The 15,494-nt window shown below is 47.4% G+C and overlaps 1 protein-coding gene across 2 annotated transcripts; it reads left to right on the top strand.

The window, feature by feature from the left end:
- Window positions 1-1,141: 1,141 nt before the first annotated feature.
- LOC115109052 (transmembrane gamma-carboxyglutamic acid protein 1-like) lies at window positions 1,142-13,999 on the top strand. 2 transcript variants are annotated; one of them, XM_029633612.2, is made up of 4 exons: window positions 1,142-1,365; window positions 11,221-11,266; window positions 12,546-12,709; window positions 13,324-13,999. In XM_029633612.2, the coding sequence occupies exons 1-4, from the start codon at window positions 1,306-1,308 to the stop codon at window positions 13,741-13,743; spliced, it is 690 nt and encodes a 229-aa protein (XP_029489472.2). In that variant the 5' UTR covers window positions 1,142-1,305; the 3' UTR covers window positions 13,744-13,999. The 2 variants fall into 2 exon arrangements, with proteins under 2 accessions (XP_029489472.2, XP_029489473.2); XM_029633613.2 differs by lacking the exon at window positions 1,142-1,365 and adding an exon at window positions 10,192-10,471 and having other exon boundaries at window positions 13,324-13,997.
- Window positions 14,000-15,494: the final 1,495 nt, after the last annotated feature.

The following is a 15,494-nucleotide window of genomic DNA, read 5'->3' as shown; positions in this document are numbered from 1 at the left end:
ACCCACTGGCTCCATGTCATCTACAAGACCCTGCTAGGTAAAGTCCCCCTTATCTCAGCTTGCTGGTCACCATGCGCTCCAGCAGGTATATCTCTCTGGTCACCCCCAAAACCAATTCTTTCTTTGGCCGCCTCTCCTTCAAGTTCTCTGCTGCCAATGACTGGAACGAATTACAAAAATCTCTGAAACTGGAAACACATCTCCCCCACTAGCTTTAAGCACCAGCTGTCAGAGTAGCTCACAGATTACTGAACCTGTACATAGCCCACCTATAATTTAGCCCAAACAACTAACTCTTTCCTTACTGTATTTATTTTATTTATTTATTTATTTTATTTTGCTCCTTTGCACCCCATTATTTTTATTTCTACTTTGCACATTCTTCCACTGCACATCTACCATTCCAGTGTTTTACTTGCTATATTGTACTTACTTCGCCACCATGGCCTTTTTTTTTGCCTTTACCTCCTTTATCTCACCTCATTTGCTCACATCGTATATAGACTTGTTTCGACTCTATATTTGTTTTACTCCATGTGAAACTCTGTGTTGTTGTATGTGTCGAACTGCTTTGCTTTATCTTGGCCAGGTCGCAATTGTAAACGAGAACTTGTTCTCAACTTGCCTACCTGGTTAAATAAAGGTGAAATAAAAAATATAAAAAATAAAAAATGTTCCTGCAACACAGATGTAAGACTGGAGATTACATGGCTGCAGAAGGCGGTGACGGACCCTGGCTTTAAGTTTACGGCCACTATGGTGCACAGCCCTAGGAATATGCCTCAGGACTACCTGGCATGATGACTTCTGGCTGTCCCCAGTCCACCTGGTCGTGCTGCTGCTCCAGTTTCAACTTGTCCCTGAACTGCTGTTTTTGATTGATTGATTCAGCATGTTGGATGCTGTCATTGGTGAAATGTCAGAACGATTCATCGAATTCAACGGCCAACTGGTGGAGGCCTTTTGTGCCCTTGACCTAGACAGCCATGACTTTCTAGATGTGAAAAAGGTGAAACCACTGCTGAATCTAAGCAAAACAGATTCGGTGGAAGCTGAGTTTTTGCAGACTGAATTCACCCTCTCTGTCTTCAATGAGGACAAATGGACCCCACTTGATATTCTGCAACAATTCTCTGGGCCTCTCTCCGCTATGCCGACCGTGCTTACTGCACTGAAACATGGACTGACGTGGGGTGTCCACAGCTACATGCGTGTTCAGTCAACACAGAAGAAGCATGCTACACCCGAGAAAAGCTCAACTGGCATTTGAGGGGGATATTGCAAGAAGATTTCGGGGGGAGAGGAATGATCGATTATTCAGAAAGTTCCACAGAGCATCAAGGAAGCTGCAACTCTTTTGAAAATGTACGATTGAAACAATCTAGCTGGTTGGTTTCTGTCAAAATCTTGCTTTATTATGTAGGGCGCCGTCTATGGGGCTGATAGAGCGCAGCGAGATTTCGTGCCATTGAACCTGTCAATTCTTGTTCAAAACCTTTATGTTTATTGTGGTATAGCGTGATATAAACATAATTCAATATAATTCCAATGCAAGAGCCCAAATGACACCACTGGGAATAGCTACATATTGGTAAGTTTCATCATAGAGATAGATAGGCTACAGTCTATTATGGTTGTCTTGGTAACCTATTGTTTTATGAGTCTCTAAATATTGGATAAGTGTTTAGACTAGGCTGGCATTGCTTAATTGATTACGTGGGTCTAATTTGATTCACAGACGTGTACTGTATCACAACGCGTAGCTGAACTCATGAGCGAGCGACATGATTAATCATGTTTGAAGCTGCCATGTATAGGCCTATTTATTTAGATAGACGGCTGTATCTCACTGTAGTAGGCTGTAGGCTGCATCTCACTGTGGTAGGCTGTAGGCTGCATCTCACTTTAGTAGGCTGTAGACTGCATCTCACTGTAGTAGGCTGTAGGCTGCATCTCACTGTAGTATGCTGTAGGCTGCATCTCACTGTAGTAGGCTGTAGGCTGCATCTCACTGTAGTAGGCTGTAGACTGCATCTCAATGTGGTAGGCTGTAGGCTGCATCTCACTTTAGTAGGCTGTAGACTGCATCTCAATGTGGTAGGCTGTAGGCTGCATCTCACTTTAGTAGGCTGTAGACTGCATCTCACTGTGGTAGGCTGTAGACTGTAGGCTGCATCTCACTTTAGTAGGCTGTAGACTGCATCTCAATGTGGTAGGCTGTAGGCTGCATCTCATTTTAGTAGGCTGTAGACTGCATCTCAATGTGGTAGGCTGTAGGCTGCATCTCACTTTAGTAGGCTGTAGACTGCATCTCACTGTGGTAGGCTGTAGGATGCATCTCACTTTAGTAGGCTGTAGACTGCATCTCACTTTAGTAGGCTGTAGACTGCATCTCACGGTGGCAGGCTGTAGGCTGCATCTCACGGTGGTAGGCTGTAGGCTGCATCTCACTGTAGTAGGCTGACGGCTGCATCTCAGTGTAGTAGGCTGTAGTTTGCATCTCACTGTGGTAGGCTGTAGAGTGCATCTCGCTGTAGGTTGTAGGCTGCATCTCACTGCAGTAGGCTGACGGCTGCATCTCAGTGTAGTAGGCTGTAGGCTGCATCTCACTGTGGTAGGCTGTAGGCTGCATCTCACGGTGGCAGGCTGTAGTTTGCATCTCACTGTGGTAGGCTGTAGGCTGCATCTCACTCTAGTAGACTGACGGCTGCGTCTCACTGTAGTAGGCTGTAGGCTGCATCTCACTGTAGTAGACTGTAGGCTGCATCTCACTGCAGTAGGCTGTAGGCTGCATCTCACTGTAGTAAGCTCTAGGCTGCATCTCACTGTATTAGGCCGTAGGGTTCATCTCACTGTAGTAGACTGTAGGCTGTAGACTGCATCTCACTGTAGGTTGTAGGCTGCATCTCACTGTGGTAGGCTGTAGGCTGCATCTCACTGTAGGAGGCTGTAGGCTGTAGGCTGCATCTCACTGTAGTAGGCTGTAGGCTGCATCTCACTGTAGGAGGCTGTAGACTGTAGGCTGCATCTCACTGTAGTAGGCTGTAGGCTGCATCTCACTGTAGGTTGTAGGCTGCATCTCACTGTGGTAGGCTGTAGGCTGCATCTCACTGTAGTAGGCTGTAGGCTGTAGGCTGCATCTCACTGTAGTAGGCTGTAGGCTGCATCTCACTGTAGTAGGCTGTAGGCTGCATCTCACTGTAGTAGGGCTGCATCTCACTGTAGGCTGCATCTCACTGTAGTAGGCTGTAGGCTGTATCTCACTGTAGTAGACTGTAGATTGTACGCTGCATCTCACTGTAGTAGACTGTAGGCTGTAGGCTGCATCTCACTGTAGTAGGCTGTAGGCTGCATCTCACTGTAGTATGCTGTAGGCTGCATCTCACTGTAGTAGACTGTAGGCTGCATCTCACTGTAGTAGGCTGTAGGCTGCATCTCACTGTAGTAGGCTGTAGGCTGCATGTCACTGTAGTAGACTGTAGGCTGCATCTCACTGTAGTAGGCTGTAGGCTGCATCTCACTGTAGTAGGCTGTAGGCTGCATCTCACTGTAGTAGGCTGTAGGCTGCATGTCACTGTAGTAGGCTGTAGGCTGCATGTCACTGTAGTAGACTGTAGGCTGCATGTCACTGTAGTAGGCTGTAGGCTGCATCTCACTGTAGTAGACTGATGGCTGCATCTCACTGTAGTAGACTGTAGGCTGCATCTCACTGTAGTAGACTGTAGGCTGCATCTCACTGTAGAAGACTGTAGGCTGCATCTCACTGTCGTAGGCTGTAGGCTGCATCTTACTGTAGTAGACTCTAGGCTGCATCTCACTGTAGTAGACTGTAGGCTGTATCTCACTGTAGTAGGCTGTAGGCTGCATCTCACTGTAGTAGACTGTAGGCTGCAACTCACTGTAGTAGGCTGTAGGCTGCATCTCACTGTAGTAGGCTATAGGCTGCATCTCACTGTAGTAGGCTGTAGACTGTAGGCTGCATCTCACTGTAGTAGACTGTAGGCTGCATCTCACTGTAGTAGGCTGTAGGCTGCATCTCACTGTAGTAGGCTGTAGACTGTAGGCTGCATCTCACTGTAGTAGACTGTAGGCTGCATCTCACTGTAGTAGACTGTAGGCTGTAGGCTGCATCTCACTGTAGTAGACTGTAGGCTGCATCTCACTGTAGAAGGCTATAGGCTGCATCTCACTGTAGTAGGCTGTAGGCTGCATCTCACTGTAGTAGGCTGTAGGCTGCATCTCACTGTAGTAGGCTGTAGGCTGCATCTCACTGTGGTAGGCTGTAGGCTGCATCTCACAGTAGTAGGCTGTAGGCTGCATCTCACTGTAGTAGGCTGTAGGCTGCATCTCACTGTAATAGGCTGTATCTCACTGTAGTAGACTGTAGATTGTAGGCTGCATCTCACTGTAGTAGACTGTAGGCTGCATCTCACTGTAGTAGGCTGTAGGCTGCATCTCACTGTAGTATGCTGTAGGCTGCATCTCACTGTAGTAGACTGTAGGCTGCATCTCACTTTAGTAGGCTGTAGACTGCATCTCACTGTAGTAGGCTGTAGGCTGCATCTCACTGTAGTATGCTGTAGGCTGCATCTCACTGTAGTAGGCTGTAGGCTGCATCTCACTGTAGTAGGCTGTAGGCTGCATCTCACTGTGGTAGGCTGTAGGCTGCATCTCACTTTAGTAGGCTGTAGACTGCATCTCACTGTAGTAGGCTGTAGGCTGCATCTCACTGTAGTATGCTGTAGGCTGCATCTCACTGTAGTAGGCTGTAGGCTGCATCTCACTGTAGTAGGCTGTAGACTGCATCTCAATGTGGTAGGCTGTAGGCTGCATCTCACTTTAGTAGGCTGTAGACTGCATCTCAATGTGGTAGGCTGTAGGCTGCATCTCACTTTAGTAGGCTGTAGACTGCATCTCACTGTGGTAGGCTGTAGACTGTAGGCTGCATCTCACTTTAGTAGGCTGTAGACTGCATCTCAATGTAGTAGGCTGTAGGCTGCATCTCATTTTAGTAGGCTGTAGACTGCATCTCAATGTGGTAGGCTGTAGGCTGCATCTCACTTTAGTAGGCTGTAGACTGCATCTCACTGTGGTAGGCTGTAGGATGCATCTCACTTTAGTAGGCTGTAGACTGCATCTCACTTTAGTAGGCTGTAGACTGCATCTCACGGTGGCAGGCTGTAGGCTGCATCTCACGGTGGTAGGCTGTAGGCTGCATCTCACTGTAGTAGGCTGACGGCTGCATCTCAGTGTAGTAGGCTGTAGTTTGCATCTCACTGTGGTAGGCTGTAGAGTGCATCTCGCTGTAGGTTGTAGGCTGCATCTCACTGCAGTAGGCTGACGGCTGCATCTCAGTGTAGTAGGCTGTAGGCTGCATCTCACTGTGGTAGGCTGTAGGCTGCATCTCACGGTGGCAGGCTGTAGTTTGCATCTCACTGTGGTAGGCTGTAGGCTGCATCTCACTCTAGTAGACTGACGGCTGCGTCTCACTGTAGTAGGCTGTAGGCTGCATCTCACTGTAGTAGACTGTAGGCTGCATCTCACTGCAGTAGGCTGTAGGCTGCATCTCACTGTAGTAAGCTCTAGGCTGCATCTCACTGTATTAGGCCGTAGGGTTCATCTCACTGTAGTAGACTGTAGGCTGTAGACTGCATCTCACTGTAGGTTGTAGGCTGCATCTCACTGTGGTAGGCTGTAGGCTGCATCTCACTGTAGGAGGCTGTAGGCTGCATCTCACTGTAGTAGGCTGTAGGCTGCATCTCACTGTAGGAGGCTGTAGACTGTAGGCTGCATCTCACTGTAGTAGGCTGTAGGCTGCATCTCACTGTAGGTTGTAGGCTGCATCTCACTGTGGTAGGCTGTAGGCTGCATCTCACTGTAGTAGGCTGTAGGCTGTAGGCTGCATCTCACTGTAGTAGGCTGTAGGCTGCATCTCACTGTAGTAGGCTGTAGGCTGCATCTCACTGTAGTAGGCTGTAGGCTGCATCTCACTGTAGTAGGCTGTAGGCTGCATCTCACTGTAGTAGGCTGTAGGCTGTATCTCACTGTAGTAGACTGTAGATTGTACGCTGCATCTCACTGTAGTAGACTGTAGGCTGTAGGCTGCATCTCACTGTAGTAGGCTGTAGGCTGCATCTCACTGTAGTATGCTGTAGGCTGCATCTCACTGTAGTAGACTGTAGGCTGCATCTCACTGTAGTAGGCTGTAGGCTGCATCTCACTGTAGTAGGCTGTAGGCTGCATGTCACTGTAGTAGACTGTAGGCTGCATCTCACTGTAGTAGGCTGTAGGCTGCATCTCACTGTAGTAGGCTGTAGGCTGCATCTCACTGTAGTAGGCTGTAGGCTGCATGTCACTGTAGTAGGCTGTAGGCTGCATGTCACTGTAGTAGACTGTAGGCTGCATGTCACTGTAGTAGGCTGTAGGCTGCATCTCACTGTAGTAGACTGATGGCTGCATCTCACTGTAGTAGACTGTAGGCTGCATCTCACTGTAGTAGACTGTAGGCTGCATCTCACTGTCGTAGGCTGTAGGCTGCATCTTACTGTAGTAGACTCTAGGCTGCATCTCACTGTAGTAGACTGTAGGCTGTATCTCACTGTAGTAGGCTGTAGGCTGCATCTCACTGTAGTAGACTGTAGGCTGCAACTCACTGTAGTAGGCTGTAGGCTGCATCTCACTGTAGTAGGCTATAGGCTGCATCTCACTGTAGTAGGCTGTAGACTGTAGGCTGCATCTCACTGTAGTAGACTGTAGGCGGCATCTCACTGTAGTAGGCTGTAGGCTGCATCTCACTGTAGTAGGCTGTAGACTGTAGGCTGCATCTCACTGTAGTAGACTGTAGGCTGCATCTCACTGTAGTAGACTGTAGGCTGTAGGCTGCATCTCACTGTTGTAGGCTGTAGGCTGCATCTCACTGTAGTAGACTGTAGGCTGCATCTCACTGTAGAAGGCTATAGGCTGCATCTCACTGTAGTAGGCTGTAGGCTGCATCTCACTGTAGTAGGCTGTAGGCTGCATCTCACTGTAGTAGGCTGTAGGCTGCATCTCACTGTGGTAGGCTGTAGGCTGCATCTCACAGTAGTAGGCTGTAGGCTGCATCTCACTGTAGTAGGCTGTAGGCTGCATCTCACTGTAATAGGCTGTATCTCACTGTAGTAGACTGTAGATTGTAGGCTGCATCTCACTGTAGTAGACTGTAGGCTGCATCTCACTGTAGTAGGCTGTAGGCTGCATCTCACTGTAGTATGCTGTAGGCTGCATCTCACTGTAGTAGACTGTAGGCTGCATCTCACTGTAGTAGGCTGTAGGCTGTAGGCTGCATCTCACTGTAGTAGACTGTAGGCTGCATCTCACTGTAGTAGACTGTAGGCTGCATCTCACTGTAGTAGGCTGTAGGCTGCATCTCACTGTAATAGGCTGTAGGCTGCATGTCACTGTAGTAGACTGTAGGCTGCATCTCACTGTAGTAGGCTGTAGGCTGCATGTCACTGTAGTAGGCTGTATGCTGCATGTCACTGTAGTAGGCTGTAGGCTGCATCTTACTGTAGTAGACTGTAGGCTGCATCTCACTATAGTAGACTGTAGGCTGTAGGCTGCATCTCACTGTAGTAGGCTGTAGGCTGCATCTCACTGTAGTAGACTGTAGACTGTAGGCTGCATCTCACTGTAGTAGGCTATAGGCTGCATCTCACTGTAGTAGGCTGTAGACTGTAGGCTGCATCTCACTGTAGTAGGCTGTAGGCTGCATCTCACTGTAGTAGGCTGTAGACTGTAGGCTGCATCTCACTGTAGTAGGCTGTAGGCTGCATCTCACTGTAGTAGGCTGTAGACTGTAGGCTGCATCTCACTGTAGTAGACTGTAGGCTGTAGGCTGCATCTCACTGTAGTAGGCTGTAGGCTGCATCTCACTGTAGTAGGCTGTAGGCTGCATCTCACTGTAGTAGACTGTAGACTGTAGGCTGCATCTCACTGTAGTAGGCTATAGGCTGCATCTCACTGTAGTAGGCTGTAGACTGTAGGCTGCATCTCACTGTAGTAGGCTGTAGGCTGCATCTCACTGTAGTAGGCTGTAGACTGTAGGCTGCATCTCACTGTAGTAGGCTGTAGGCTGCATCTCACTGTAGTAGGCTGTAGACTAGGCTGCATCTCACTGTAGTAGACTGTAGGCTGCATCTCACTGTAGTAGGCTGTAGGCTGCATGTCACTGTAGTAGGCTGTAGGCTGCATGTCACTGTAGTAGACTGTAGACTGCATATCACTGTAGTAGACTGTAGACTGCATCTCACTGTAGTAGGCTGTAGGCTGCATCTCACTGTAGTAGGCTGTAGACTGTAGGCTGCATCTCACTGTAGTAGGCTGTAGGCTGCATCTCACTGTAGTAGGCTGTAGGCTGCATCTCGTAGTAGCTGGCTGTAGACTGTAGGCTGCATCTCACTGTAGTAGGCTGTAGGCTGCATCTCACAGTAGTAGGCTGTAGACTGTAGGCTGCATCTCACTGTAGTAGGCTGTAGGCTGCATCTCACTGTAGTAGGCTGTAGACTTTGTTGAGGTTATTTGGATCTCCATATGCCTTTTGTTTACTGTGTTGGTTTACTGTAACTAGCCTAAATATAGATTGTGTCATGTCTTTATCAACCGGATATTTTGTTTACTCGGCCTACTACTTGGTAGCGCTGGTTTGTTCTGTTCTCATTCATTCGCAGTTGTGCCATGATATTCTAAGCCAAACTGCTATTCAGTATTTTTGTTTGCGTGCATGAATAACTAGGCTACTACTTTCAGCATTTAGTATGTATTATTTTGCATGATTTTGTGAAGACAGCTGTGTGTACAGCTACATTCACATTGGCTGTTTGTAATAGGTGAATTGCCTTATCTATCTTGCAGCCTATATGACCACAACGGCCCAGCTGTCGTGTGCTGTCCATTGTGCTGCTACAGCGCATAAGAGACAGGCTACAGATTTCAAAAGCACTCAATGATCTCGGAGTCTCTGCATTTGAAATGTATGTTTATTGTGGTATAGCCTGATATTAGGACATATTCAACAGGAATTCAACATAAAAATTCACCATGACATTGGATCTATGAAACAAAAAAATTGAAATTTGTTTAAACAATCATATCAAAACACTCAAATTGACACATTTCTGCTTCATATATGATAGTGTGGTTAAAAACCTATTATCTGGCAATGACCAAAATATAGAGAGTCATAAAATCCTCTTTGTCGTCGGGTCGACTTTCCACCTTGTCGTCGGGTCGACCTTCCACCTTGTCGTCGGGTCGACCTTCCACCTCTGCTGTTTTGGTTGGTACCTTTTGTTTACCTTAAAACAATAGCCCAAGGCATTAGAATTGCACCAGAGGTGCAGATGGGAGATGCTCCACATGGTTAGATATGGTATGTATCATGCATCCCACTGGGGAAAATATGGTTGAATCACTGTCATTTCAACAACTGTTCTTGCTTGAATTAATGCCTGTGTGTGTGTGTGTGTTTGGTTTTACTATCCTTGTTGGTTACAGAAGTCCTCACAAGGATAGTAAAACAAGGAAAAGTGGGGACTGGTCCCCACAAGGAAAAATGCTTTTCTAGGATTAAGGGGTTCATGTGTGATGATCCACTCATTACCTTGCTATTCCTCTGTCAGAATCCTGATTACAATGTTTTATTTTACTAGGCAAGTTAGTTAAGAATTTTTATTTTATTTTCAATGACGGCCTAAGAACAGTGGGTTAACTGCCTTGCTCAGATATTTACCTTGTCCGCTTGGGAATTTGATCTGGCAACCTTTAGGTTACTGGCCCAACGCTCTTAACCACAATGCTACCTGCCTTGATAGTCTGATGCTACTGAGACCAACAATTAGCACTGTACGTATAGTTTATCTTTTCTATAATGTTATTCAAGAGATCATTTAGTTGATTTGTCATTTCAGTGCACAGTGCAGCACACATTTTGTTTCTAAAATGCTTAGTGCCTAGACTATGGTAGGCTAGTGCAGACTGCAGTAATTACATTGGAACCTAAAGACCAAACTCCCATGCACTGACTGCTATTGACTCAGGAGTCAATGCCCGCAAGACCATGGGAACCCCGTAAATCAAGTTTGACATGCAACATTTCCTGGTGCATAGCACAAGGTGGTCTACAAAGCTCCAGTAGGACCTATTTGTGCACCGAGAGTAGTTTACGAATTATTTCATTCTTGCTGCACACTCACTCCCAGTTTTATAGTAATTCATAATGTAAAACTAATAATGATTGTGTAGAAATAGCACATAGAAGGGATTTGATGTCAGTCGCTTGGTATGATGCGAGTTCTTGGTGGCTAAAATTCCTGTTGACTGTCCCTTTAAACTGGAGAAAGAAAATAGCTTCTGAACAGACTTTTGCGCGTGCGTAGCAATATAATGGTCCTCGAGGCAATACTGGAGTATAGAGCGCATTCCTAAAGGAAAATAGGTAAATAAAGTTACGTTCTTTAACATTTTCATTTGACAAATAAATGCCTTGAATATTTCGTGTGTTCTTGAAGCGGCTCGTGGAAATATTTCCTGATTGGAATGATAGGAGTCGTTTGTAGAAAATCAGTCAGGAAATTATTTGATACAAATCATCCGCTTGTCAGCAAGCTAACCGTTAGCAAGACAAGCGTCAATCTCAGATGTCCATGACACACATAGGCAGCTATAATAATAATAATAATAATATCGCCAAAGATTACATCATGTATTTGATATCGCAGTCAATATGACTTGTTTTAATTGTTCTAAAATAAAGGTTGAAGAATTTTACATCCGGTGCCGCTTTCCAGGAGACCGTCAGAGTTGGCGCGTACGGCGCTGTGTTTATTACATTTGTGTTGGTCTTTTAGGCTCTTTCTGTCATGGCAGTAACATTCCTGTCACCCTGGTTAGCTTCGGGTCATTCGGTTTTTAGCCACAGATGTCTGAAATTCACAGCACACTGCTTGTGACGGCCATTTCCGTTGGGCGGTTGTCAGGGCAGGACTTAAATGGGAATAATAGTGGACTTTGACGCTCTATGGGAAAAGTGGCCTAAACACCCAGTGGAAATGATGGCCTACTTTCTAGTTTGGATATGTAGAGTTCTGTAAATATCTGAACCAACTGTTGTATGACTCCGCTGTTGACCCGTTTCTGCTCATTAAAGTTGGTAACTGTTTTTGGTGAATGTTTTTCTATCAACAGACACTGTCACCCATCCCAAACAGACCAGAAGGAGTCATGGGGAGTGGTAAGTGGGGAAGGGCCTTGTTTAAACTCCATAACATGGTTTACCCAGGAAAATACAAATGTTAGCCGACTCTCCCTTAAGTGAGTCTAATCAGGCATTCCTGGGGCATATAAACACAATATGGTTCCTGTCCACAGCCTCTGGTCTGATCCCAGATCAGCTTAACAGAGGGCTGCTCTGTCCGCCTGTCTAATCAAAGAAGCTTTTGTTTCATACAGAAATGTAGTTGGTAGGCATTTCCTTCTTTTTCTACTTTCTTTGTATCAAACTCTGCCTCTTTTTCTCTTTGCCTCTCTATCCCGAGTGGCAAGGTGTTCTAAGACACTATGTCCGTACTAGAGGCGTCACTACAGACACCCTGGTTCGAATCCAGACTGTATCACAGGTTATTGTTGTAGCAGTTTTTCCAAATGTCATTAAAAGCAATGTGCCACTCCGTATGTTAAGGTTTAGCCTCTAGCAAAGTCTCTCTTCCTGTCCCTCTCTCTCGCGCTCTCTTCCTGTCCCTTCCTGTCCCTCTCTCTCGCGCTCTCTTCCTGTCCCTCTCTCTCGCGCTCTCTTCTTGTCCCTCTCTCTCGCGCTCTCTTCCTGTCCCTCTCTCTCGCGCTCTCTTCCTGTCCCTCTCTCGCGCTCTCTTCCTGTCCCTCTCTCTCGCGCTCTCTTCCTGCCCCTCTCTTGCGCTCTCTTCCTGCCCCTCTCTTGCGCTCTCTTCCTGCCCCTCTCTCTCTCGCTCTCTTCCTGTCCCTCTCTCTCTCGCTCTCTTCCTGTCCCCCTTTCTTGCGCTCTCTTCCTGTCCCCCTCTCTTGCGCTCTCTTCCTGTCCCCCTCTCTCGCTCGCTCTTCCTGTCTCTCTCGCTCTTCCTGTCTTCCTGTCCCCCTCTCTCGCTCGCTCTTCCTTCCTGTCCCCCTCTCTCGCTCGCTCTTCCTTCCTGTCCCCCTCTCTCGCTCGCTCTTCCTGTCTTCCTGTCCCCCTCTCTCGCTCGCTCGCACTTCCTTCCTGTCCCCCTCTCCCGCTCGCTCTTTCTTCCTGTCCCCCTCTCTCGCTCGCTCTTCCTTCCTGTCCCCCTCTCTCGCTCGCTCTTCCTTCCTGTCCCCCCTCTCTCGCTCTTCCTTCCTGTCCCCCTCTCTCGCTCGCTCTTCCTTCCTGTCCCCCTCTCTCGCTCGCTCTTCCTTCCTGTCCCCCTCGCTCGCTCGCTCTTCCTGTCCCCCTCTCTCGCTCGCTCTCTCTTCCTGTCCCCCTCTCTCGCGCTCTCTGGTCTCCCTTCATCTCTCTCTGACAGTGTTCTTGCCGTCGGACCTCGCCAACACAGTGCTGAGGCGTTTGCGCAGGGACAACGGCTACCTGTTAGAGGAGATCCGTCAGGGCAACATCCAGAGAGAGTGCAGAGAGGAGATCTGCACCTACGAGGAAGCCAGGGAGGCCTTTGAGAACGATGACAAAACTGTGAGTGAGACGCACGCAACCAAGGTTGGGGTCAATTTCAATTCAGGAAGTAAATGATAAGCATTAAGGACAATTTGAATGTTTGACTACCTTGTTGACTTTCTAAATTGAAATGGAATTGACCCCAACCCGTATGCAACACACACAGTGCTCTTTGTTGTTGCCTTTGCTCCCTTATTGAGAGAGACACACATTCTCACTCTAACAAAAACACTTGTAGTCCTACTCCAGTGTGCTGGCCAGTGGAATGTTCCTGTTTTTCAGGAAGGGATGATGGTCAGCAAGAAGAGCAGCTGACTCCCTGAGAAAGAGAGCGAGCTGCTCAGTAGGGAGAGGATCATTACAAGAACTATTGTCAGGGGTGGGAAGGCACAGTCAGTCACGCAGAGGGATGTAGTACGTACGGACAGCTGTGTGTGTGTGTGTTTTCTGGAGCTTGACATTCAGAACATTGCAGATGGAAATGGCATTTCTTTAACATTCCATATTACAGTGAAATCTTGATTATCTGTTACGTTCATTTCTTTGTTATATTCTTCAACATATAACTCAATGCCCCCTGAGTTTATTCTAAGCGGATAATTCTGACAGTGTATCTCTCTGATTGGCTGCAGCAACGGTTCTGGGAGGAGTATGTGCGGGAGAGCAGTGGCGGGCAGCAGTTGGAGGGCAGAGTCCACTCCCTCTACCTGATCCTCCCCTTGCTCCTGGTGCTCCTGATCTCCGGCGTGGCCATCACTGTGTGGCGCTGCCACTCCCGCAAGCGCTTGGAACGCAACCCCGCCCTGGGCCACTCCCACCAGGACCCCACCCTATCGTTGGTCTCCATGGACCGGTGGGGGCGGGACCTCCACGACCACTCGGAGCTCAGCGTCAACAGCAGCCCCGCCGACCCGGGCTCGGAGGTCACGCCGGCGAGGGGAGGCAGAGGAGACCCGCCCCCGTCTTACGACGAGGCGGTCGGCCACACAGATGTGCACATAGAGACAGAGCCTCCTCCTCAGTATGAGGACATCATTGGCCATGGGAAGTGAAGTGACCCCCCCCCCCTCTGTCTCAACCGGCCTCCATCCAGCTAGATCAGGGGTGTCAAACTCATTCCATGGAGGGCCGTCTGTCTGCTGGTGTTTTTTTTCTTTTTCTCCTCAATTCAGACCAGCTGAGGGGAGGTACTAACTAATCAATGACCTTAATTCGTCAGTCAGGGAGGAGGGGAAAACCTCAGCGGGAGGGAGGAGGGAAAACCTCAGCGGGAGGGAGGAGGGAAAACCTCAGCGGGAGGGAGGAGGGAAAACCTCAGCGGGAGGGAGGTGGGAAAACCTCAGCGGGAGGGAGGAGGGAAAACCTCAGCGGGAGGGAGGAGGGAAAACCTCAGCGGGAGGGAGGAGGGAAAACCTCAGCGGGAGGGAGGAGGGAAAACCTCGGTGGAATAAGTTTGACACATGAGCTTAGATCCTCCTGCCCGGTCTCACCCTCCTGCTCACCTCCCTCTAACTGTTATGTTACTACACTAACAGAGATGTTGGATGCAATAACGTTGATGCTTGCACTGACCATCGGATAGGGGTGGAGTGATGGTGAAGATAATACCAAATGTTTGATTTTGCTATACCCAAATGTACAGTTATTTAACCATACTGCCATACATCAGTGATGTTATGAGTACGCTGGAGGTTTGGGGCTTGATGAATGGTGTAAAGTAAAAAAAGAAAACTGTTCTGATTTCCATACTTCTAAAAAGGAGAGATATCAAATCTGATAACTAAAAAGTTATTTTCAAAACATGAACATTTTAAAAAGTATTATTTCAAGCTGTGTGCTTTCTGATCAGTGTGTGTGTGTATATATATATACGTGTGTGTGTATGTTGTTTTGAATGTTCGGGGAGTGAATTGTAAAAAAATGAAAAAAAGTTGTAATTTTTGCCATACATTTTGGTTAGCCAGTAGTAGCTTTGTACACAGACTTGGATGGATCTATCCCAGCGTCATATGAATTAGTCAGGGACAGTCAATATTCTCAGAACATATTCCCTAAGGGTGCATCCCAAATGTTACCCTATTCCCTATGTAGTGTACTAATTTTGACTCGTCCATATGGGTATTAGTGCACTAAATAGGTCATAGCGTCTCCGTGTGACACTATGGGAGCTGTGCTGGCATGGAGCGCAGCGTGACCTGCGAGGGAACATGGGACAGGAAGCTACACACAATTACTAATTTTCTCTCTTTGGGCTACATACAGTATTAAATGTCACTACGCACAGTGTATGTGTGTGTGTGAGCGCATTTTTCTTTTACTGCGGATAACAGCACCGACTACATTGATAATAATGGTGTGAATAACATGAGGTGTGTGATTGAAGGCACTTTGTGTTGTGGCAGTTGGTTTGGTTCTATTCAGCACTACCAATAATGTCGTCAGCTTTTGGGCGACTGTATATTTTACATGCCAATTATGCAGCTGGGGGACTAAATGTAGACATCCTAAACACAAAATATCTGTGTAATATTCATTATTATAAGTGATATTGATACATGTAATATGACGATGGCCCTGTAAACACTTATTTCTTGAGACAATGTTTGACCGGGATTCAATCTTATCCGCGTCAAAGTGCGTTGACATTTGAACAGTAATTCCCGATTGTGCCGACATTGCAACGTGTACTGTTAATGTGATCTCAGCAAACGTTGGGAACATTGCCTTTAGAAGGCGTAATGTCCACAGCACTCTACGTATTGAAGTACGGCCTTTGTCTGCACAATGTTTACACAGTAATTGT

Source organism: Oncorhynchus nerka, linkage group LG25, assembly GCF_034236695.1.
Source record: "Oncorhynchus nerka isolate Pitt River linkage group LG25, Oner_Uvic_2.0, whole genome shotgun sequence".
Taxonomy (NCBI): Eukaryota; Metazoa; Chordata; class Actinopteri; order Salmoniformes; family Salmonidae; genus Oncorhynchus; species Oncorhynchus nerka.
Note: the sequence above shows the minus strand (reverse complement) of the source record. Positions and strands in the feature narration are given on the sequence as shown.

What these genes read in the sequence shown, in the direction of transcription:
- LOC115109052 (XM_029633612.2), top strand. Translation starts at nt 1,306, where the DNA reads ATGATCGATTATTCAGAAAGTTCCACAGAGCATCAAGGAAGCTGCAAC. An exon ending in GCTGCAACTCTTTTGAAAAT is followed by an intron (nt 1,366 to 11,220) that starts GTACGATTGAAA and finishes TTCTATCAACAG; the next exon opens with ACACTGTCACCCATCCCAAA. An exon ending in AGAAGGAGTCATGGGGAGTG is followed by an intron (nt 11,267 to 12,545) that starts GTAAGTGGGGAA and finishes TCTCTCTGACAG; the next exon opens with TGTTCTTGCCGTCGGACCTC.